Source organism: Canis lupus, chromosome 36 (assembly GCF_003254725.2).
Source record: "Canis lupus dingo isolate Sandy chromosome 36, ASM325472v2, whole genome shotgun sequence".
Lineage (NCBI taxonomy): Eukaryota > Metazoa > Chordata > Mammalia > Carnivora > Canidae > Canis > Canis lupus.
Genome location: NC_064278.1, coordinates 22463674 through 22488670, shown reverse-complemented (window position 1 = coordinate 22488670; position 24997 = coordinate 22463674). Strand labels below are relative to the sequence as shown.

Below are 24997 nucleotides of genomic sequence, written 5' to 3'. Positions count from 1 at the left end.
AAAATTTAAGATTTTTTAAATCCTGGGTTTTCTATATTGTGCCAGTGGAGCTTCTTGAAAATACAATAGAATTCAGATGAAGACATGATTTATGGGGCTCAAGTTTCTGTCCAATGCTTGTTTGGTAGTCACTGATGATGCTGTCTGGTTGTCTTTTTGAACTCTCTTATAAATACTACTTGATCTTCCTGAAGTTATTCAGTATCTCTGAAGGATTAAGGAAGTTAGAAAAAAAAGTATTTCTATGTATATTAGACCATGTTTATTTCCAAGTCCATTGCTTTTTCTTGCCATGTAGATGAAAAATGTGAATGATGGGCATGGTGATGGTTGCCTTTGTCTGTGGACTGTTTGTACACAGTATCTCTGATCACATATGTATTCAAAATCTTGTAATGCACTTTTAATAATTACTCTTTTTAAAGTCACTGAAATCAGAAAAAGAGCTGTTAAAGAAGAAAAGGTATCCATTGAAGTTCCAAAAAGAAAAGCTCCTCCCGTGAAAGGTACATTATGCTCTCACTAAATAATAAACTGAAGCATAAAACTACACAGCTTTTTGTCTGCTACTTTTCCTAATTTGACTCCCACCCTTTATTGGTCGATTGTTAACTAAAGGCAGGAAATCTAACATTTGAAGTCATAAGTAGCAAATGTACACCAGACCTTGACCAGAGAAGGACAGGCAGGGTCTCCTATAACCAGTGCATGAATCCATCACATAAGAATGAAATCAAAGTGCATTGTCACTATCACTCCTAAATGGGCTTCAAGTAACATACTGCCTGTTTTCAATATCTTTCTAGAAGTAACTGTAACTGAAGAGAAAGAATGGTCTTACGTCCATGAAGAAGAAACTGTTTCAGTAGAACGGGAAGAGGAATATGATGAAATCGAGGAATATGAATATAAAGAATCTGAGGAGTATGAACCAACAGAAGAATATGACCAATATGAAGAATATGAGGAACGTGAATTTGAACATTATGAAGAGTATAAAGAGCATGAAGAATATGTCACAGGTATGAGCAAAACTGCAAACCTGACACCACATGCAGATTCCATTAGAGCAGGATAAACAGTTAGATGCCCAAAGAAATTTACAAAGAATTTTATTTTGACAAATTCACAATTTTTTTTCTTAGATAACCTCCAGGGGGAAAAAAGTCTCTATGAATCTTAAGGTTACTATTAGACTTTGGTTCTGGGAATGATCTATTTCCTGCCTCATTTTTGCTTAGACACAAAATAGCAAGTGTCCCAAAGTTCTTTTCCCAAAAGGGTTGGGAGTTCATCTGTAGGTGCCCATGATCATTCTAATACATGACCAAAAATGGCTGAACATCTCTTAGTCTAAAGCTTATTATCAAGGATGATAGAAAACTACATTCCCTCAGGGTTCCCGTCATGAAAACTTGACATAGCCTGCTTCCAAAGTAGACAGAGAAAAAAGCTAACACGAGCAATTACGTTATATCTCATGACGATCAAATTTGTAGGTGTATAATTTTGGTTCCACGTGATTCATTTATTTTATTTGATAAGTCCCTCCTGGAATTTTGAAATGAAGCAATATTGTTTCCCTTGCCCATTTTCTGATGTTTCATAGCTTCACTTTGAGAACATTTTATGTGGTTGTACAGATAGCATTAAAAACGTATATTATATAGAAAGAAGTTTGAACCACGATTTTTTTCTACCTGAAGTGAAATGAGACTGTTGCATATGTAAGAGAGAGTTACAATGACCTAATTGAATCAAAAAGCCAGGAGGGTTAGGGGCTTTTAGTCCCGATTTTACTTGGACCTGTGATTCTAACTCACCTCTAAGGACTATGACTACACTGTAGATAACAGATATATTATTTAATTCTTTGAGTCCATTTAAGAAATAGCATTTTTTTAATGTATGTCCCAAAGTCTAACATTAAATACCTTGTATGTACTCTTTAGAAGAACCCAAGAAGCCTCTCCCAGTAAAGCCTGTCCAAGAAGAACCGGTTCCCAGAAAGCCAAAGGCTCCACCAGCTAAAGGTAGAGTGAGCAAAAAACCTTATCGCTTCTGAGAGATCCATGTGCCCTCCATGTCTGTCATACCGTAAACACATGTTGAAGTGGCAACACTCAAGCTGTGTGTGGGGTGGGGATGTGATGTTGTGCATCAGACTTCTTAACTTTGTGTTCTTACTACTCTTGAGAAATCTGGCTCAGGGTTTTAAATCTGTTAATGTTGATATTTTAAAGTGCCGAAGAAAGTCGTCCCTGAAGAAAAAGTCCCAGTGCCCATTCCCAAGAAACTCAAACCTCCACCACCCAAAGGTACATTGCAGAGTGAGAACTACGAGAAACATCTTTGTTCCTCATGTTCTATAAATGTGTCTTTCTACCTTGTCTGCTGTTTTTTCTTGTTTTTACCGAATGTATTGTGGTCTGGATTCTTACATTTCACAGTTTTTTTTGTGTATTTTTGTGTATGTTGTGCTTGTGTAGTTGGTTTTAATGCTCTTCAATAATTAATATCTTTAAAGTGACTGAAGAATCAAAGAAACTTGTTGAGGAAAAAATACACATTTCAATTACCAAACGTGAAAAAGAGCAGGTGGCTGAGCCAGCTGTTAAAGGTATAATAATTTCCTTCCAAAACCATGGTCTTTTATAATGTCTCTTTTAAAATTAAGGTAGCTATGTTTTGCTTTGTTTTGTTGTTATATATGTCTTTTAAGTCATTCATTAGGATTTACTGGACTTAAAAATCTGTCAACATAGGGAAAGAAGGTAATGCTACCTTAAAAAAGTTATTTTGAAATATATGCATAGCTTATTATACAATAGCTGTGGCTACAATACACATAAAACATAATGTTTGGATTTAAAATTGGTGGCTATTTGGCACATTCCTGACTCCTCTAAATTCATGTAATGATAGAACAATGTTGACCACAGCTCATAACTGTTTATCCTTTCTAAAGTTATTTTAAAGGCTACCAAAAAAAACAAAAAACAAACAAACAAAAAAAAAAAAACCTCAGTGACTAGTCATTTTTTTTTTAACTATAAAGTAACTTCCTGCACTTTCAGGAAGTATATATATATTCATAAGAGAATTCAGCTTTTCAGTAAAGGATATTTCCTACAAGCAGAGATACCTGAATACTAAACATCATTTCACATTTGGGCTCTGCTACTTCAAACTTACTTGAGTATTTTTGTATATTTTCATCCCAGTGAGGTTCAAAATCCTTTTCATGGAACATATAAAGTTTCTTATAGGCAAACAGTTGTATATCTATCGCATGAGAGGTGCTTGCAGAATTCTTCTGTCTGCTTAACATATGACAAAGCAAGCATTGCCTGGGTGGCCTGTTTCTGACAATAAAATATCCTTATACTTAAATTTCAAGTGCCCGTGATGCCCAAGAGAGTTGTCACAGAAGAAAAAGTGCTTGTTCCTAAAAAAGAAGTAACAGCACCTGTTACAGGTACATAATACCACTCTTTTTAATGTGTTGTCTGTCTTCATTGCTGTAAAATTCATGTTCAGTTCTTTGTGTGAAGTTTTTTTTTCCTCTGGGAAGGATAAAGCCTGTTCTTTCTTCTGTTACAAATGGCTGTGTTCCTAATGGGTCTTAATTTCGCTGAGTCATTGGTAAATGTCGAACCTAAAGATAATCTCTTTAAAGTGCCAGAAGTACCAAAAAGACAAGAACCAGAAGAGATTGTCTATGAAGAGGAAGTTGTAACCCAAGTAGAAGAATATTTTGAAGAAGAAGAAGAAGAAGAAGAAGAAGAATACATTCATGAAGAAGAGGAATTCATAACTGAAGAAGAAGTACCAGTGATACCAGTCAAAGGTAGATTATGTCTCCTACAAAGAGATACCTACCTAGCAGCATCTTTAGAGTCTGGGTGTTTAATGGGTCAGATTCTGTTTTTTTTTTTTTTTTTTTTTTTTAAGCACCAGTGACCAATTCTGCTTATTTTAGAACCAGACACTTTTGGTGCTGAAGTATGATTTCTGCAGTTGCCTTTCACATTTTTATCTTGTGTGCAAATTTCCAAAATTCTTAATAATATCTTTAAAGTGCCCGAGATACCCAAGAAACCTGTACCAGAAGAGAAGAAACCTGTTCCTGTTCCCAAAAAGAAGGAAGCCCCACCAGCAAAAGGTATAACCACCATTTGCAAACATGGGCATATAAAAAAAGCCTTAATCTGCACAGAAATTGTTAGCTATCTTCTGAATTCACAAGCTTGTGTGTGTTGCTCTCTGTTGTTAGAAATGGGAATTGTGCTTTATACAGATGTGTTGTCACTAGTAGTTAGAACTTACCAATAAACAATATCTTTAAAGTGCCTGAGGTTCCTAAGAAGCCAGAGGAGAAAGTTCCTGTGCCCGTTCCTAAAAAAGAGAAGCCTCCACCAGCTAAAGGTACATCTCTTTATAATCCATCAGTGGGATAATGTAATAATTTACTCATTAGTAGAACTTGATGAGCCATATCATTTCTTTCTCCGTGACAATATTAACAAGACAGGGACCACCCAACTGGTTATAGGAATAGTTTACCATGTATTCATCTCTGAATTTTGCCATCGAACCACAAAGATGCTCAGTGCCTGGCTCTCCCTCTTTAGTGGAAAGTTCTTCATTTAAAGTAAATTCTTATTATAATTCCAAAATGGACCAAATCACTATTTACCAGGCATTGTGTGTTGTCCTTATCACCAGTCTATGTTTTCTCAGTGTTCTCTATTTAAATTTTTGTGCATCGCCTGGCCTTTGTATCGTGGCTATTATTCTTATCAATCTTAAAGTATAATTGTATGATGCTTTAGTAAAGTCCTAAAATTGTTGGATTCTTTTTTATGGGTGAAAAATGTGTCACTAATCCCACTTGATATCTTTAAAGTTCCTGAAGTACCCAAGAAACCTGTACCAGAGGAGAAAGTACCAGTACCGGTTCCTAAAAAGGTGGAAGCACCACCCGCCAAAGGTACATGAACTCACAAAAACGTTTTACTTCACATTTGCAATAAGTAAAAATTAAACTGCTTCAATTCTGTACTCTGGGGATACAACTCTTTCATATTTCTTTATGGAAAGGGAAAGATTCTATTTTAAAGATAAAATGCTTCTTGAAATTTGCGTTGGTCATACTTTTATTACCATATCTTAATCTTTTTTGAGACTATGCTTAAGCTCAAAATTTTATGTCATATAACATTTTTCTCTAAATCATTTCTTTAAAGTGCCAGAAGTGCCCAAGAAGCCTGTGCCTGAGAAGAAAGTGCCAGTTCCTGTTCCTAAGAAAGTAGAGGCTCCACCTGCAAAAGGTACATCCTTCATCATTTAAGTACATGGGGGGAGAAAAACTTTCGGTTACGTATATTCACAGCAAATTCCCCCCTTACATTCCATTGTTGGTTTGTTTAAAAAAAAAAAGTCTTATTACAAATATTTAGTGTTTATTTTCATACATATTGCTCTGAAACATATAAAAAGAACACATTCTTAAAGACAAATGATATTTTTAAAGTGCCAGAGGTGCCCAAGAAGGTCATCCCAGAGGAAAAGAAACCAACACCTGTTCCGAAAAAAGCAGAAGCTCCACCACCCAAAGGTACATTAATCTCTAACAGCACCAGGCCCAAAAGGAAAACTAACTGGTATTAGTCAGCCTTGCTAATCACAACTGATACTTCATGACATTGAATTTGATGACGGTTGATGCCTCTGTGATCACAGAATAGCTGCTTTTCATGTTGTCCCATTGTTATGAATAGTGTACTTAACAGTGACACTTGAACAATTGAATAAATATCTTTAAAGTGCCGAAGAAACGCGAGCCAGTTCCAGTTCCTGTAGCTCTACTTCGGGAAGAAGAAGTTCCATTTGAAGAAGAAATTGCTCCTGAAGAGGAAGTTCTACCTGAGGAGGAGGAAGTTCTACCTGAGGAGGAGGAAGTTCCACCTGAGGAGGAGGAAGTTCCACCTGAGGAGGAGGAAGTTCTACCTGAGGAGGAGGAAGTTCCACCTGAGGAGGAAGAAGTTCCACCTGAGGAGGAGGAAGTTCCACCTGAGGAGGAGGAAGTTCCTCCTGAAGAAGAAGTTGAACCTGAAGAAGAGCAAGTCCTTCCAGAAATCAAACCTAAGAAGCCAGTACCTGCACGAGGTACGGCAACTCTTCTTGGAGTCACCAAGGCCTCTTTTGTGTTTTCTGCCTTTCTATCTTTTTCTCTTCATCCCCAGTTTATCTCTAATACTTCACTCTTTACGTCATCCACCCTCTAAATCTTGGAAAGCGTCCCAGACGTGCGTGCCTTTGTTACCATGTCTGCCATGTGTGTCTGACATTGTAAATGATTTGAAGGTCTGTTCAGATTTCATGGTGTGAAATGCTGTTTTATTGTTTGTGGTCTTCTCGTTTGTCTTTTTGTTAGACATGTGATACTGTGCATGTGATTTTTAACGTCTTAAAATGAATGTTTTTAAGTGCCCGAAGTGCCAAAGAAACCTGTACCACAGAAGAAAGTCCCTGTGCCGGCTCCTAAAAAAGTGGAACCTCCACCACCCAAAGGTATACCTCCCCAAAGTGAATACACATTCTTCACCCATAGCTTCACCAGAAAAATTATGGTGCAACTGGCCTTAGGAAAAGTTGTATGTATAAGATAGACAGTTACGTCTTTATTTCTACAAATGTTCAGGAACACTGACCCCCACTTTTCCTTAGCTACAAAGCAGTACTCAAGAACAAAGATAAAAGGGAGTATTGTCCCCCAAATCGCCACAGAAGCTCTACCTGGTTGCCTGTAGTCTGAGTAAACTTTGAAATTTTCAAATAGATACACTGCAAAGCTAAATTATCTACACAAAAAGATACCTGAAAAAATCAGCATGAATAAACTTTCCTAAATTTTATCCTTCCGCAATTTATATGAGGTGCTTTTATAACACCAGGATGGAAAGGAAAAAAAGGATGGAAATATTTATCAAAACGCTCAGTAGTAGCTTATGTCTTCTGATACATACGTATAAGTGGTAGCCCAGCGGGTTTTGACTTTAGCCTTGGCCTTATTCCCTGCTGTCTTATTCTGAGCAAGTTTTTTATCCAATTGGGCCTCAGATTTGTCTCCTATAAAATGGGGAGACTAATATCAGTCCTAGTGGGCTCAGATATTATTGTGAGGATAGAATAAAGTAAGGTGTGCGGAAGTGACCTATCACGGAGTGAATTATCCAGATCAGTTCATAAGACCGGTCAAAGGCTGTATATTTAGACCTTCAGGTTCAGTATTTTCTGCCAAAGGTCATGGCATCGCTACTTAAAATGAGAATAACATTTCCACCGAGCGAAAGAGTCATATAATCAGTGAAATGGTGAAGCCGATCCTTTATTAGACTTCAGAAATACTTTACAGGTGATGATTTAATAAACCACTAGGGAAATTTAAGTGGATGAAATGACTCTGCCCTCTGATATTCGAGTAGGTGGAAGGTCCCTCACTCTCCAAAACTACACCCTAACACGGGGTTCCGACCTGCCCCACGTCTCCAACCTGTTGCATGTGGTCTTTCTGTGTGTGAACTTCTTGCATTCGTTCTTTTTGGTCCCTCACAATAAATTCTTATCATGAAATGATGTCTTTAAAGTGCCTGAGGTTAAGAAGAAAGTGCCAGAGAAGAAAGTGATCATTCATAAGAAAGAGGAGGCGCCTCCTGCCACAGGTACTGCTCTTCCCAAGCGAACTAGACACTGCCATTTCTTTCTATCACCTGTAAAAGTCAAAGTGTCCTCTTCCAGCATTTGTTAGGCTAACTTGTATCATTGCTATGTCCGTGGTCTCCGTGTTCATGCAACTTAAATGATAAAATAATATCTTTAAAGTGCCTGTGGTGCTTAAGAAACCTGAACCAGAAAAGAAAGTGCCTCCTCCTGGTCTTAAGAAAGCAGTGCCTCCTCCTGCCAAAGGTACATCACCCCCAAATGGGGATGTGTTTGCTGTACCCCATGTTGAACTGTGATGCTGTCCACACAGGATGTTCAACATAAACGTTTGTCTTGTCTTGTCGGTCTGTCACTTCCATTCACCGTTTGTGACTCTGTCGCACCCATGTTTGTGCTGTGTCAGTTTTTCCACTTTGTGTTCGTGTGTTTTACGTTGATTCTCTATGTATGTTACTTCCTAAAAAAATAGAAACACTAACCTGATACATCTTTAAAGAGCCCAAAGTAACTAAGTAGCCAGTGCCTGAAGTACCCCTTGCTCTTCCTAAAAAAAAGTAGAGACTCCAGCAGTAAGAAGCAGACTGTCTCTTTAAATGGGCTCTTGGTCTTAAATCACAAACCTCTTTATTTTTGTTTCATTAATTGATTCTGCAAAATCTCAGTGTTTCATCTTATGCATGTGTATTTTGATACTTACTCCTTTGTGTTGAAAAATGGGAAACTTGGTCTTTATGCACTCTTCGCCGGTTCTTGCATTTTAAGTGCCTAAAACGATCAATATCTTTTAAGTTCCTGAGGTACCTAAGAGAGTGGAAGAAACACGAATCATTCTCCCTGAAGAAGAGGAAGTTCCACTGGTTGAAGGTAGATGTCTTGCTAAGAAAATAGATTTTCCAAGTCATCATTGTCTTATCATTGTCTAATATTGAAGGAGGCAAATGCACCTTTTGCTTCAGAAAATAAACATATTCAGACTCTAAAAGAAATCATTATTTACCTAATAGAAATTAAGCAGGGAAATTGAAATCAACTGACTCTCCTTTCTTACATGCTTAGCCAATTTGTTTGTTTGTTTGCCTGTTTAATTTTACTGACAGTCTTTGAAAGGAAACTATTTGCCATGGGGAATTTTTCATCAGATAACTTGGTTGATAATAATGGGATAAATCTGCTCAAAGGAAATTCCAGTTAAGCCTGAGTAGTTGATACAGAAAATCTGACATCTACCCCAAGTGAAACAAATCCAGTCCCATTAAAAATAATAATAACAATTTCAACTAAATTCTCTCTGACAGTCCTTCCTAATTCTGAAATTCTGGGAAGGACCTAAAGTATTTTGAAGGCTCAGTAGATTTTTTTTTTCAAGGACTAGGGAGTTTACACACGCAATGCAAAGGCTAAGCTACGGATTACCTGTTTATGACAACCTCTCTCTTCAGGTATATCCTTGTAGTCTAATATTCAAAAGAATTCTAATCTACAAAATAATAATCTTTTTAAAGTGTATGAGGAGCCCGAAGAGCCTATTCCAGAAGAAGAGATCCCTGAAGAACCACCTAGCATAGAAGAGTTTGAGGAGGTTGTTCCACCTAGAGGTACAGCTGCTTTTAGGCCTTGGAAATTTAAAATCTATTGTGGTCCAGATCTTTCTCAGAATAAGTCTAAATATAATATTCCTCAGTATACTTTTCTCTTGTCTTATCAATGATAAATTGAAGATCAATAATTAGTGGTACCTGAAATGCCCCCCCCAACTTTTCTACTGTATTATAATTCTTGTATTATTGGCACTTTAATTTTTTCTAGCCAGACCCTATTATAACACTTTCTCCTGGTTCTTTGTTTTTAGTTTTTATGCAGTATTAAAGTGGGGGAAATCTATTTCTGTGTGGTTTACTTTTTAGACTAATTCTTAGCCTATTTTTCCCGAAGACTATGACAAGCTTTTGCATAACTGATAACTACATTTGCTAATAGGAGGAGGAAGTAATAGCCTTCTACCTTTAGAGACACTACTCAAATGTATAATTACCACTTAGTTTGCTAATATCTTTTAAAAACCAGTCAACATTTTGTGTTATTTTTTGCATTTATGGATGTTCGGTTCACTGCATGTCATTTTTCAAAATGTCCGTATGATATTTTTTAAGTGCCTGAAGTGGTTAAGAAAGCAGTACCTGAAGTACCTACTCCTGTTCCTAAAAAAGTGGAGGCACCACCAGCTAAAGGTATAGCAAATCTCAATATCTTTAAATTCCAATTAACATTCTTTAAAAAACAAAAACAAAAACAGACATTTCTTCTTTGATGGTTTTCTTAAAGTCATTTAAGTAGCAAATTTATGAAATTGATTACGGACCAGTAAAAAAACATAACCCATTTCATATCTTTAGCCTTTTTGGGAATGTTAATGGGTAATTATGTTAATAGATAGCTGTGTGTATATAAATTACTCCAGAAATTTCTCATTTTAAATGTTAATTAGTACATCTCTCTATACTTATATACATAACAATAGATCCTTCTTCACCACATTTCATACATAAATTTATTCCATTGTATAGAGTTTTCTCATGTTATTATAATTATGTATACTATGTTACATCTGTTCTAATGCTGGGATAATAACTATTTTAAAGAGCCTCATGTCCTTTCTAATATTTGGCCTAAGCATTTAAGGTTATTACAAAATGTCTCCTTCTCATTGCTTCCTAATTAGGCTAACGCTTCAGAAGTGCTCTTAACAGATAAGCTTATGCCCTGTCGCTATCACAGTAGGCATCCCCAGCAGATAAAATAGTACTAGGTGGAACAGGATGCCTGTGTCAAGGCTCAAGTACTCTCCTATGATAACCACTTCAAAAAAGTCCTCATCAAATTAAAAGTAGTAGAAGTAGGTCCAATATTGGTAATCCCTGCTATTTAAAACATATAGAACAGCACAGGTTCTTGCAGATGTGTCTTCTTCTAAGGTTTAGTTAGCAAAAATAAATGATTCGGAAAAGTATCTTTATTATCTGTAAAATTGGTGTCCAGTAGTACAGAGTGACTTCTTACGCTTTGATTAGTATAAAGATGTTTTTGCCACATTTATTTATGTTCATGAGTTAGTATTGTCAACTAACTGAAATGCCTAATATCTTTAAAGTGCCAAAGAAGGTTCCCGAGGAAAAAGTACCTGTTCCTGTTCAGAAAAAAGAGCCACCTCCAGCCAAAGGTACATATTCTGTTTTAAACCTGAACTTCCTGTTAATATTTTTTCATTAACATATTTATGTTTGGGATACCTGGCTGGCTTAGTCAGTAGAACATGTGACTATTGATCATAGGTCATGAGTTCAAGCCCCCTGTTGGGCATGGAGCTTACTTAAAAATAAAAATTTTTTTAAAAGTTAAAAATTTTTTAAAAGTTTGTTTTGTCTTGACTGTGTCTTGACTGTTTTGATGTCTTTTGTGTATAATAATTTGCTTCTGATAGTCCTAAATATTAAAACTATATCTTTAAAGTGCCAGAAAAGAAAGTCCCAGAAAAGAAAATCGCAGAAAAGAAAGTCCCTGTGCCTAAAAAAGAAGCTGTTCCCCCAGCTAAAGGTATTTTTGGAAAGACCTTTTCTGTACCTTCATGTATTGTTGCATGAAAGCCTTTTCTTCTTTCAGTTGTTTTCATTCTGTATTTTGAATTTATATCTTCATTCCTTTGTGTTTTTTAAAAAAATTATTAAAATAGCTGCTCTTTCAGGGAGGACTGTCTATGAAGAAAAAGTATCAGTTGCCTTCCACAAAGAGGAGGTAGTAAGAGAAAGAACAGAATTAGAAGTAGTGGAAACACCAGTGGAAGTTCTTGAGGAAGAAGAGTTCCACGAAGTTCAAGAATATTTTGAAGAAGAAGAGTTCCATGAAGTAGAAGAATTCATCAGAGTTGAAAAACCTAGAATGGAAGAAGTACACAGAGCTGAAGAGGTCCATAGGGTAATAGAATTTTTAGAGACAGAAGAAGTGGAAGTATATGAAAAACCCAAAGCTCCACCTAAAGGTATAGGGGAATTCTGTTGCTATTGCAAATTGTTATACTCTTGCTCTAACTCACTTTTTTTAAGTGCATTTCATGTCCAGTTTGGAATACTAGAAACCCACTTACTTTCCAAGTTCAAATTATGGCATGCTTTAAGCATGAGCTGCAACTATTTGATGCACAGATTAATGTGGAGTAGAGATTAACCATACAGCATATAATTTTAGCAGACAAGATAATAGTATTTGATATCTACTTATCTAAGGAGCTCACTGTATGAATTTGTGGACTCTTTTTTGAAGCCAGCTAGGAATGATTGTTACAGGATTGTTACGGGTGCCAAAATATCTGACCAGTGTAGTCGGTTGAGTGACATAGAAGCTCCTCAGTTAACTGAGGAGTTTACATGTTCAGGCAAAACAGCCATTGCTTTGTTAACATGAGCCAGCTGTTCACAAACTGATCATTGCTTACCGAAAGCTTCCGCCACTTTCTGACATTTTCATTAGCAAAATAACAGTAAGGAAGCAAATGAAGCATTGGTAACACCACTTGCATTCTAGTTTTTTTTTTTTTTTTTTTTTTGAGGATAAACCATGATACAAATAAATTCTCTTCGGTACCATTCCAAATCTTGCACAAATTAATATGTGTGTAATATGAAGGAATATGTGTGTGCATGTGTGCTTATTATTCATAGTAAGTCTACAATATAGATGAAATTTAGCAAAATCATGTCTGTCTTGGAAGTGTGATGTAAATTCAAAAAATATAATTAGGTAAAGCATTTATGAGCCCTCACTGGACTAACTTTATTAGTAGTGCTCCCAATTACCTAAAGAACTCATTCTAAATCAAAATACTAATATCTTTGAAGGGCCTGAAATATCTGAGAAAGTCATCCCTCCAAAAAAACCACCCACTAAAGTTGTTCCTCGAAAAGAGCCACCAGCTAAAGGTATTTCATTGGTGAAAACCTACTTACCTTATTGTATGTACAGAAGCACCTTGATTATATTACGAGTTCGCATTCTTGATGTTTTTCTTCTGTGTCTAGTGTTTTTGGAATTTCTAAACAAACTAATATCTTTAAAAAGGTTGAGGGGCCAAAGGAAGTTCTACCAAAATAGAAAGTCACTGTAGTTACACCTAAAATACCCAAAGCAAGTATCTTTATTAACAAAATAGTGCACCTAGGTTTCCTTCTTTGATACTGTTCGATATTGGATATTCACTAATATGCTTATTGATAAATCCATGTTTTCCTATTTTATTCATTTTAATCATTTAGTAATAATACATACATCATGACTATTCCTGCTTTGTACATTTTTGGGAACCTCTTGAATTTTCCAATAGAAATAAAAAACATCTAATAAATAGTATGTACTTATATCTTTAAAGTGCTTGAATCATTTAAAAACATTATCACTGAAGAGAATGTATCAACCATTCCACCAAAACAAGCAGAAGTATCGCCAGCTGAAGATGTCTTGTTAATTTTTCTTGTCAAACTCTTACGATTCTAACACGGGAAATTTTTCTGGATTTCTGTCATGTTTGTTGTCACAATTTGACTCATTTTAATACTGTAATATGTCTGACAAAGTGATAACTCTGTTTTATTTTGTGACTATGTCATGTGTTGTGTTTACATTTATGTTGTGCTTGTTGCAAACCTTTATGAATGTTTAAAAGTAAAAGAAATTATCACTACTATCTTTAAAGTACCTGAAGCGCCCAAGAAAATTGTGGTAGAAGAAAAAGTACGTGTTCCTGAAGAGCCCACATTTCCACCAGCTAAAGGTACCTGCCTTTGGTGATTTGCCACTATTATAAACCCCTCTTTTATTCACTTACTATGAAACAGAGAGAGAAAGTGAGAGAGAGAGATCCTTCTCCCCTCAATGCCACAATATAGCTGAATTATGCAAACTTCAGTTTATGTTCTATAACATAATCCTCTCTTTTGTGATGACCCTCCAGAAACAAAGGCATCAGCCTAAAGGCTGTTACTGTTTTTGTTGATCCTCTTCTTAAGCAATAATTAAACATTTTTGACCCTCAACTTCTTTTCTTTTTTGGAAGCTACTGTCAAGGAGCTCTGAAAACAAATAAACATTCCAAATGACAATAGAAAATGATGCTTTACTCCAAAGACAAAGTATTTTTAATATTGTCATATTAAAATGTCATATTAAAATCAAGAACTCATCAACAAGGCAATCTAGAGAGATGCATTGACTGTGTTTAGCTGGCTTATGATTTTGGAATTCTTGGCATTCTTCTTGTTAGATCCTCTTTTTGTCCTGATGCTTTATACCCAATTATGATATTTTTAAAAATAAAATAAACAAATATCTTTAAAGCACCTGAAGTACCCAAGAAAATTGTTCCAGAAGAAAAGATTCGTGAAGCTCTTCCTAAAAAGCCTGAAGTTCCACCAGCTAAAGGTATACACTGATACTAATCATGACACAAAATGACTCTTTGTTTAGTTATCCGTGGTTTAAAGTCAATGTGTGTGATGTTAAATTCTTTTATTTTGCTGTATATTCTTAGTATATTTGTTATTTATAACAATTAATATACTAATATCTTTAAAGTTCCTGAGGTGCTTAAGAAAGGTATTCAAGAAGAAAGATCATCTAAAGCTCTTTCTGAAGACACAGCGATGTACAGTGAGTGTGGAAAAATTGGTGGTGCTTTTCGGTTTCATTTGTGTTTGTGTTTGTCTTCATAGCTTTTAAAAATAAATATACTAATATCTTATAAAAGCCCAACATGCCAAAAAATATTTGGCTAAAATTAAATTATCTGAATGGTTCTTTGCCTTAAACAAGGTATGTCTCCTCACCATTTTAAAAAAATAAATAGCCCTGTACTTATAACATTGTCTAATTTTAGAAAAATCATTTGGCTTTTTGAATTTGTCATTGTCTTGTCTTGTTAACCTGTTCTGTATGCAAATATCTTCTGCTTTGAAGCAACTTCTTTTCTTAGGCCTTGAAGTAACTTTAACTTCATCATAATGTTTTAATTGGATTTTATAGAATCAAAATGCCCCCTTATTTTTTTACTCTTCACAGCCATCATTGGAAACATTTGGCAATGTTGCTCAAATGACCATAGATTTATAAGGCCATTACAGCATCAAAAGAATTCTCAAATCATTTTTTATTTGTTTGTATGTAAAATTATGATTAAACAATTTGAAGAACAAAATAATCTGAATAATAAAATATTCTGAATATTCAATAATCTGAATAGTAAAAATGCCAGTAGTCAAGATTTTCTTCCATTTATTTTAACCTAAAAAATTCCCTGTGTAAGCCCATTTTTTTTTGTCTGTAATAGTAGGCTGGGATAAAAATATGTGATGACTCGCTCCATTAAGTATCCTTTCCATGTTTTAGTTTGGTTATTGTCACCAGCCAGTCTTCCTTTCTAAAAGCCAAGGAAATCTTTATTTTCTTCATTTGCCTTATTTTCAAAGATTTAACTATTTTTCTTTTTCCTGCTTCCAGTCCCTAAGTGGTTGTTAAACTACACAGCCATAAACCAGATATGGTTTGAAATTATGGCCAATTAGGTTCCTGGAAAAGGGAAGGACTTACATGAATTTCCAGTAGCTCAAATGTAGGAGAATTCTCAATGTGCAACTCAGTATCAACCCTGTTCTTTATGAACAAAACTAAGAGCAAAGGACAATTTTGCCAGTAACTTTCTGCAGACAAAGTAGAATTATATAGTCCCTTGTTAGTGAATTCCTCAATTTTATTATTATCATAATTGGGAGTTCTTATGATAGACCTGGGAATGACGCTTTCTCTTAGCCAATGTGTTATTGTCACTAGTTTGTGTCTATTACTACAGGTAATCTGGGTGATGAATGTGTGTTACGTATTATGTTTTCTTAATACTCTTTGCCACTGCCTTGAAATGCCCTCACTTGTATACATACTAATATCTTTAAAGTTTATGAAGTATATGAAGAATCTACCTCAGAAGAAAAAGTTCTTGTGACTCATCCTCAAAAGACAAAAGTCAAAATAGCAAAAGGTATATAACACCTATGATCTAGTCTGAAGAAAATTTATTGTTGGCTCTTTTAAAAGCTCTATCTTTTCCTTCGCTGTTTATAAATATAATTATACTCATATCTTTTAAGCACCTGAGCCATCCAAGAAAGTCGTTCCAGAGGACAAAATATATGTGACCATTCCTAAAAAGAGAGAAACACCAGCAACCAAAGGTACATTTCAACAACATCAAACTTAGATGAACATCTTTGGATTCAAGACTCAAAAATTGCGTGTTATATAATTTACTGTTTTTACAAGCTCTAAGTGTAAACCTACTAATATCTTTAAAGAGCCTGATACAACCAGAGAAGTCTTTCCAGAAGTGGAGTTACCTGAAGCTGTTCCCCAAATTCCAGAGCATCCTCCAACTGAAGGTATAATTCTTAGTTATGAAAATCTAAAGAGAATCTTTCTTCTTTGGTCCGCAAAATACATTGTGTTTTGTGTAGGTTCTCAGAACCTCTAACACTAAAATACTAATATCTTGAAGGCCCCCAGTGTACCCAAGACAAGAAACTTTCTATGCTTGCCTCCCCCTCCAAAACAAGTGCCACTCATACCATGTACAAGGATAAACAATTAGAACAAAAATTAAATTTCTAATTTAAAGCTACAATACCTGTTAATATACCTAACTTTTTATATATCCTGTGTCTTCATGTCTTTGCCTTTTCTCAACTAAAAAATACTAATATCTTTAAAGAGTTGGAAGTCTCCACGGAAGGTCTTCCAGAGCGGCAAGTTCCCGTTGCTAAAAGAAGAACGCTACCACCACCCAAAGGTACAAGCCAGAAGAAAGCCAGCTTCCATATCTCAGGATTGTAGTTGTCCTTAACATATGTAAATATACTAATATCTTGAAAGCCCCAGTTGCTACTAAGGAAGTCATTCCAGAGAAGCGGGTCCCCCAAAGCAGAAGCTCAGCTGGGTATATACATGTTCCCATGAGTTATTCAAAAGAAAATAGAGGGAAAAAAAATCTTTAACTTATTTAAATGGAAGATGCTTGGGCTATAAACTTTATGAGGCCTCCAAGGATTACATGAAGATACATAATGTGTAGCTATGACCCAGATGGATTGATTCTTCAATAAGAAATAGCTATTACTGTTTCCAAAGAAAGAAGAAAAGTTAGCTAGAAAAAAAAAATGTACACAAGACCACTTATAACATTTATATCCCTGAAACTCAATTGGATTGGTTTCATTCCCATTTAAAGCAGAAATCAGTACCATCAAATGGCAGAGGTGCCTGGCTGCAGACTATAAATTGGTAATTCAATGCTCCCTGGGGTTGAAATTTCAAGAGATAATATAACTGCCTATTAGAATTGCTTTTCGATGAAAATAAACTTATTACTAAGCACAAGCATATACATTTGAAATAATTATTTTCCCATAGGACTTAAATATAGAAATATTCTCAGAAAAACATGACATAAAGACAATAAGAGATTAAATTCAACTGAGCAGTTCTTTTTTGTGCTATGGTCTCCACCTGAGAGCCTTCTAAAACTAAGGCAGTTAAAACTAGTTAAAGTTGGAATTCTGTGCTGAGTACTTAATTATTCCTTCTCATCACCTTTTATTGTCCATTTTGAATATTTTTAGATAAATCAAAAGAAGAGAAAGTTTTAAAACACCCAGAATAATAATTTCTTTACGATATCCATAATATTCTGTGATTTAAAGAATATCCAAAAAAATAAAGAAAGAAAGAATATCCAAACACTGACATGATTTTTTCAGTCTAGAATCTTTGGGTCATTCTCCTCTAATACTTGAAAAACAAATCCCTTTCTAAAGTGCCTAAGGCAAGGGTACAAAATGAAGCCTATCCAGATGAGAAAGAAGCTGTTTTATTCTCCTCAAATTAATAGCTAAAAGCACATCATTAATTATTAAAAAATCAATTTTTTTCACTTGAAGCTAATTTTCCATGATCTAATTTTCTATATAACTACCATTCCAAGGAATAAAATTACTAATATTGATAGTACCTGAGTTGACCAAGAAAATAGCTCCTGATAATCAAGCACTCATCTGTTCCTAAAGAATCAGCTATAAGGAACAGGGAGGTCTGTCTCCCATTCTGGGGCGTTCCTGTAGGCGGAGTTAGGACTAAAACGCTTCATCACTCCCAAGTACAGTGCATTTAATATCTTTAAAGTGCCTGAATCACCTCAAGAAACTGTCCCTGTAAAGAAAAGCCCCATGGCTGCTCCCCCTGAGATTGAAACACCTTCCAGTAAAGGTATCATTCATTCTATCCTTCCTGCCTTCATTTGTTTAATCAATGCCAATTATGTGTGTGGTGCTAGGGAGCTGGGGAACCATAAACATGGAAAATTAAGACTTGATTCCCTTCTTCCAAACTTTATACATCATCCAAATTTTTAGAAGAAGCACTCTTGTATCCAGAAATACCATTGTGGTTTAATTAATAACTAACGTCTTCACTGATGCCTTAACCTCTAAGCATGATACTAATATCTTCAAAGCACCAGAAGTTGTGAAAGAATTGGCTCCTGAAGTGCAAGTATCTGAAGATGTTCCTAAAGAACCAGAACCTCTGCCTATAGAAGGTATGTCGATACCTGTGAACAGAGACTGAAGAAGAAATGATACGTCCTGTGATGTTAAGAACTATGCTTTACTAATGTTCTTCGTAACACCCAAATGTAAGCATACTAATATCTTTAAAGCACCTGAAGCTGCACAAGAAGTTAACCTCTCAAGAGAAAATATTTGTGGGTGTTCCTATGAAGACAGAAACTCCTTCTATTAAAAGTACTCATTCAACCAATACTTAGTAGGGAGGGTCTACGGTGTCACAGGAACTAAGCCAGGTGCTGGCGGAGGGTGAGCCCTTCTTCTTGAGGATCCTACTAACCCCTAAGACTTAGTTGATTGGTGGAGCAAGGGGAGAATAGACAGGAAGAAAAGAGACTTCTAGAAAACTACAGCTAACTTTTTGTGGTTACTGGTTTCACTAATCATTTTAAATCTTAAATGTGAAATACTAATATCTTTAAAGTGCCGGAAGCTCCTCAAGAAGTTTTTCCTGCCAAGAGAGTTCCTTCCAAAAAAAGAGAACCTCCTTCAATTGAAGGTACAAGTGGCCATGCCCTCAAGCTAAAGAAGAGATAGCTCTTGTTGTCTTAAAAATTTTTTGCTGTGCCTCGTGATCTCCATGACACTAAATGTTAAAATACTAATTTCTTAAAGTGCCGGAAGCTCCCCAAGGAATTGTCTCTGAAAAGAAAACATATGTGATTCGTCACAAAAAGGCTGAAGTTGTTCCTGATGAAGGTATATGTTCTTGGAAGCTTAGCGATTTGGGGAAATGTCTTTGCTGGTATGAATGTGCTTCCTGTGTGTTTGGAGTCTTATAACTTCTCAATGTGAAAATATTAATATCTTTAAAGTGCCAGAAGTGCCCAGAGAAGTTGTCCCAGAAAAGAAAGTGCCTCCTCCCCAAAAGCCTGAAGTCGTACCTGCCAAAGGTACATTCTGGACCACCCTTTCCTTAAGGTGGGGTAGGAGGGCAATAGGAAGGACCACCAGGCTAGACTTGAAAGTTCTTTTGATGTATAAATGCAGTTCTTGTCTGTGTTGATCCTTGTGACTTAAAAGCAAATTTACTAATATCTTCAAAGTGCCTGAAGCTCCCAGAGAGGTTGTCCCTGAAAAGAAAGTGCTTGTGGTGCCTCGTAAAAGGCCAGAAGTCCCACCTGTTACAGGTATTTGTCACTAGCCTTAGGTTTAAGAAGATATAACTCTTCTGCTCTTGAAAATATTTTGCTCTAGTGACCTCACCTTTTTTAATTGTAATTTTACTAATATCTTTTAAGTGCCCGAGGCTCCCAAAGAAGTTGTCCCTGAAAAGAAAGTACTTGTGGCGCCTCCTAAAAAGCCAGAAGTCCCACCTGTTACAGGTACTTGTCACCAACCTTAGGCTGAAAAAGACAGAATTCTCCTGCTCTTGAAAATATTTTGTTCTAGGCGTCTAATAACCCCTAAGTATAATTTACTAATATCTTTTAAGTGCCCAAGGCTCCTGAAGAAGTTGTCCCTGAAAAGAAAGTGCCTGTGGCACCTCCTAAAAGGCCAGAAGTCCCACCTGTTACAGGTACTTGTCATTCACCATAGACTTAAGAAGACATAACCCTTCTGTGCTTGAAAATATTTTTTTTCACTTGTCTTCAAAACCCCTAAGTATAATTTTACTAATATCTTTTAAGTGCCCGAGGCTCCCAAAGAAGTTGTCCCTGAAAAGAAAGTGCGTGTGCCGCCTCCTAAAAAGCCAGAAGTCCCATCTGTTACAGGTATTTGTCATCAACCTTAGGCTGAGAAAGATAACTCGGCTCTTGAAAATATCTTGTTCCAGGGATCTTCATATTTCCTAAATGTAATTTTACTAATATCTTTTAAGTGCCCGAGGCTCCCGAAGAAGTTGTCCCTGAAAAGAAAGTGCATGTGCCGCCTCCTAAAAAGCCAGAAGTTCCACCTGTTACAGGTACTTGTCACCGACCTTAGGCTGAAAAAGATAACTCTGCTCTTAAAAATATCTTGTTCCAGGGGTCTTTATAATTCCTAAATGTAATTTTACTAATATCTTTTAAGTGCCTGAGGCTCCCAAAGAAGTTGTCCCTGAAAAGAAAGTACGTGTGCCGCCTCCTAAAAAGCCAGAAGTCCCACCTGTTACAGGTACTTGTCACCAATGTTAGGCTTAAAAAAGCATAATTCTTCTGCTCTTGAAAATGTCTCGTTCTAGGGGTCTTCATATCTCCTAAATGTAATTTTACTAATATTTTTCAAGTGCCCGAGGCTCCCAAAGAAGTTGTCCCTGAAAAGAAAGTGCCTGCGGCGCCTCCCAAAAAGCCTGAAGTCCCACCAGCCAAAGGTAGTCACCCCCCCACCCCGACCCCCACCCTCACCCCCACCACCGTCACTGGGTTTGATACTGTCCCTTTGCCTCCCCTCCGTCTAACCATGACATTACTAATATCTCTAAAGTGCCGGAGGTGCCCAAGGCAGCTGTTCCAGAAAAGAAGGTGCCTGAAGTGATTCCTCCCAAACCGGAAAGTCCTCCCCCTGCAGGTAATGTCCGTGTCATACATCCTAGGGCGAAAACTGTTATTTTAGCTAGAAAATTATGTATATGAATACGACCATATAAACGTGATAGAATTATAAAGAAAGTCAGAAGTTAACCACAGTATCTTAATGCATAATTACGTTACAGTCACCAATTTTTTTCCACCGTTTCTAAACACAAATTACCAATATCTTTGAAGTGCCTGAGGAACCACCCAAGGAAGTCATCCCTGAGAAGAGAGTACCGGTGGCTCCTCCCAAAAAGCCAGAAGCTCCACCTGCTAAAGGTATTTATCCTTCTGTGTTGTTGGTCACCTATTTCAGGGGGCCTGGGAGAAGTGTCACAGGAGTGTCCGCCAGTCTCATAAATTGCATTTGCTTGGGTAAATGTGTTGGCAATAAAACCCCTTTATAATCTCTAACTAAAAGATACTAATATCTTCAAAGTTCTTGAAGCTCCTAAAGAAGTTGTCCCCGAAAAGAAAATGCCTGTGGTTGTGCCCAAAAAGCCAGAAGTCCCACCTGCTAAAGGTATTTATTCACACTGTCCTATTAAGAAGAAAAGAATATCATCTTGTACTCTTCACCATCGTTGTAATACGTACCTTCGCCACTCATAAACTCTAAAAATACTAATATCTTTCAAGTGCCTGAAGTTCCTCAAGAAGCTGTCCCCGAAGAGATCATTCCCAAGGCACCACCCAAAAAACTAGATGCTCCTCCTGTTACAGGTACATGTTAGCCCTGACCTCAGTTTGAAGAAATATCTTCTTTTCTTCAGAATAATTTTAGCTCATTGCTCTTCATTAACTTAACTTTAAAACTACTAATATCTTTCAAGTACCTGAAGTTGCTCAAGAAGTTGTCCCAGAACAGAAATTTCCCAGGGCACCACCCAAAACACCAGAAGCCCAACCAATTTCAGGTATTATTCACTCAAGTCCTTACAGAAAGAAGAAATACCTCCTCTGCTCTTGGAAATATTTTTAGTCCATTGACCCCATTAATCTAAATGTAAAACTACTAATATCTTTTAAGTGCCTGAAGTTCCTCAAGAAATTGTCCCTGAAAAGAAAGCAGCAGTGGCACCTCCTAAAAAGCCTGAAGCCCCACCTGTTACAGGTACTTGTCTCTCACCATAGACTTAAGAAGATACAAGCCTTCTGCGCTTAAAAACATTTCTTTCTAGCAGTCTCGTAACCCTTAAGTGTAATTCTACTAATATCTTCTAAGTGCCCGAGGCTCCCAAAGAAGTTGTCCCTGAAAAGAAAGTGCGTGTGCCACCTCCTAAAAAGCCGGAAGTCCCACCTGTTACAGGTATTTGTCACTCACCTTAAGTTTAAAAAGACACAACTTCTGCTCTTGAAAATGTCTTGTTCCAGTGGTCTTCATAACTCCTAAGTGTAATTTTACTAATATCTTTTAAGTGCCTGAAGCTCCCAAAGAAGTTGTCCCTGAAAAGAAAGTGTCTGTGGCACCTCCTAAAAAGCCCAAAGTCCCACCTGTTACAGGTACTTGTCACTCACTTTAGACTTAAGAAGATATAACCCTTCTGTGCTTGAAAATATTTTGTTCTAAGAGTCTCATAACCCTTAAGTGTAATTTTACTAATATCTTCTAAGTGCCCGAGGCTCCCAAAGAAGTTGTCCCTGAAAAGAAAGTGCGTGTGCCACCTCCTAAAAAGCTGGAAGTCCCACCTGTTACAGGTACTTGTCACTCAACATAGACTTAAGATATAACCCTTCTGTGCTTGAAAATGTTTTGTTCTAGTTCTCATAACCCTTAAGTGTAACTTCACTAATATCTTTTAAGTGCCCGAGGCTCCCAAAGAAGTTGTCCCTGAAATGGAAGTGCCTGTGGTGCTTCCTAAAGAACCTGAAGTCCCACCTGTTACAGGTACTTGTCACTCACCTTCGACTTAGGAATATAATCCTTCTGCACTTAAAAATGTTTTGTTCTAGAACTCTCATAACCCCTAAGTGTAATTTTACTAATATCTTCTAAGTGCCCGAGGCTCCCGAAGAAGTTGTCCCTGAAAAGAAAGTGCGTGTGCCGCCTCCTAAAAAGCCAGAAGTTCCACCTGTTACAGGTACTTGTCACCAATCTTAGGCTGAAAAGTATCTCTCCTCCTGAAAATATCTTGTTAAAAAAAAAAAAAAAGAAAATATCTTGTTCCAGGGGTCTTCGTAATTCCTAAGCATAATTTTACTAATATCTTTTAAGTGCCTGAGGCTCCCGAAGAAGTTGTCCCTGAAAAGAAAGTGCGTGTGCCGCCTCCTAAAAAGCCAGAAGTTCCACCTGTTACAGGTATTTGTCACCAACCTTAGGCTGAAAAAGATAACTCGGCTCTTGAAAATATCTTGTTCCAGGGGTCTTTGTAATTCCTAAATGTAATTTTACTAATATCTTTTAAGTGCCCGAGGCTCCCAAGGAAGTTGTCCCTGAAAAGAAAGTGCATGTGGCACCTCCTAAAAAGCCAGAAGTCCCACCTGTTAAAGGTACTTGTCACCGACCTTAGGCTGAAAAAGATAACTCTGCTCTTAAAAATATCTTGTTCCAGGGGTCTTTATAATTCCTAAATGTAATTTTACTAATATCTTTTAAGTGCCTGAGGCTCCCAAAGAAGTTGTCCCTGAAAAGAAAGTACGTGTGCCGCCTCCTAAAAAGCCAGAAGTCCCACCTGTTACAGGTACTTGTCACCAATGTTAGGCTTAAAAAAGCATAATTTTTCTGCTCTTGAAAATGTCTTGTTCCAGGGGTCTTCATGATTCCTAAATGTAATTTTACTAATATCTTTCAAGTGCCCGAGGCTCCCAAAGAAGTTGTCCCTGAAAAGAAAGTGCCTACGGCGCCTCCCAAAAAGCCTGAAGTCCCACCAGCCAAAGGTAGTCACTCCCCCACCCCGACCCCCACCCTCACCCCCACCACCGTCACCGGGTTTGATACTGTCCCTTTGCCTCCCCTCCATCTAACCATGACATATCTAATATCTCTAAAGTGCCGGAGGTGCCCAAGGCAGCTGTTCCAGAAAAGAAGGTGCCTGAAGTGATTCCTCCCAAACCAGAAAGTCCTCCCCCTGCAGGTAATAATCAAACTCACAAAACTATTGTGTTTTAAAAGAGAACTCTCTTCTTAGTGTTGTAAAAATCTTTTTGTAAAATATGTCCAATGCTTTAGGCAACTCTAGCATTAAAATGAGCTTGTCTCTTTTAAGTGCATGAGGAGCCTGAAGAAGTTGCCTGGGAAGAGCCCCCCGCCGAAGCTGTGGAAGAGCCAGAGCCTGCTCCTCCTCCAAAAGGTACTTGGCCAGTTGCTAGGTCACCTTAGGAAACGTTCCTCCCCTCTTGCCCTGAAAATTCTGGACGTTTTGAACTTTTGCCTTATTTTTCATTCATCTTCACGGATTCTAAAAAAATAAATTCTAATATCTTTAGTGGCGGTGCCACCCAAGAAACCTGTCCCAGAAAAGAAACCACCTGCTATTGTTGCCAAAAAGCCTGAACCACCACCAGTGAAAGGTATCTCCCACCGCCACTAACCTCCTACAGAAAAATGTGTCTTTATTTAAAGTGTTGGTGGGGTTCCACGGCTATACCTAATGATTTTCATGTCATGGAAAATATGAGCTAAGAACAACTCATTATCTTTTAAAGTGCCTGAGGTACCCAAGGAAGTTGTCCCTGAAAAGAAGGTGCCTCCAGTGGTTCCCAAAAAACCAGAAGTCCCACCTGCTAAAGGTACATACAGCTGACTACTGTGTGATGGAGGATAAAGTCTCCAACTCTTAAAAAGTATTTTGTTCTATGTAAATGTGATGAATGTTTACCAGCGGCTCTTCATAATGTTCAAATACTAATATCTTTAAAGTGCCTGAAGTTCCAAAAGAAGTTGTTGCAGAGAAGAAAGTAACGGTGCCCAAGAAGCCCGAAGTCCCGCCACCTAAAGGTATGTGTCGCTAATGAGATTCTTCGGGAAAGCACTCCCCCTTGGTTTCAAAAGTTACTCATTATAGGAAACCCTGTTGTTTGTCAAACCTCTTATATTCACAATCACAAACCTGCCGTTCTGGATTT

At 37.0% G+C, this 24997-nt stretch overlaps 1 protein-coding gene across 1 annotated transcript in view; it reads left to right on the top strand.

The window, feature by feature from the left end:
• The window catches only part of TTN (titin), a 274428-nt gene that overhangs the window by 124405 nt on the left and 125026 nt on the right, over positions 1–24997 (top strand). Inside the window, 61 exon segments of the mRNA XM_049106193.1 lie at positions 426–506; positions 807–1022; positions 1953–2033; positions 2244–2318; positions 2528–2620; positions 3401–3478; positions 3680–3850; positions 4082–4165; positions 4351–4428; positions 4910–4993; positions 5250–5333; positions 5537–5620; positions 5830–6171; positions 6493–6576; positions 7653–7727; positions 7888–7971; positions 8518–8592; positions 9231–9323; positions 9879–9956; positions 10877–10945; positions 11236–11319; positions 11468–11761; positions 12618–12698; positions 13469–13546; positions 14110–14193; positions 14347–14421; positions 15719–15802; positions 15912–15995; positions 16116–16199; positions 16529–16606; positions 18326–18409; positions 18862–18936; positions 19053–19136; positions 19253–19330; positions 19484–19567; positions 19679–19762; positions 19873–19956; positions 20069–20152; positions 20260–20343; positions 20451–20534; positions 20647–20730; positions 20844–20927; positions 21125–21211; positions 21372–21455; positions 21572–21655; positions 21766–21849; positions 21963–22046; positions 22158–22241; positions 22352–22435; positions 22547–22630; positions 22737–22820; positions 22930–23013; positions 23148–23231; positions 23339–23422; positions 23530–23613; positions 23726–23809; positions 23923–24006; positions 24139–24222; positions 24359–24442; positions 24578–24661; positions 24792–24869. Coding sequence (XP_048962150.1) covers positions 426–506; positions 807–1022; positions 1953–2033; positions 2244–2318; positions 2528–2620; positions 3401–3478; positions 3680–3850; positions 4082–4165; positions 4351–4428; positions 4910–4993; positions 5250–5333; positions 5537–5620; positions 5830–6171; positions 6493–6576; positions 7653–7727; positions 7888–7971; positions 8518–8592; positions 9231–9323; positions 9879–9956; positions 10877–10945; positions 11236–11319; positions 11468–11761; positions 12618–12698; positions 13469–13546; positions 14110–14193; positions 14347–14421; positions 15719–15802; positions 15912–15995; positions 16116–16199; positions 16529–16606; positions 18326–18409; positions 18862–18936; positions 19053–19136; positions 19253–19330; positions 19484–19567; positions 19679–19762; positions 19873–19956; positions 20069–20152; positions 20260–20343; positions 20451–20534; positions 20647–20730; positions 20844–20927; positions 21125–21211; positions 21372–21455; positions 21572–21655; positions 21766–21849; positions 21963–22046; positions 22158–22241; positions 22352–22435; positions 22547–22630; positions 22737–22820; positions 22930–23013; positions 23148–23231; positions 23339–23422; positions 23530–23613; positions 23726–23809; positions 23923–24006; positions 24139–24222; positions 24359–24442; positions 24578–24661; positions 24792–24869 — 5721 coding nt within the window.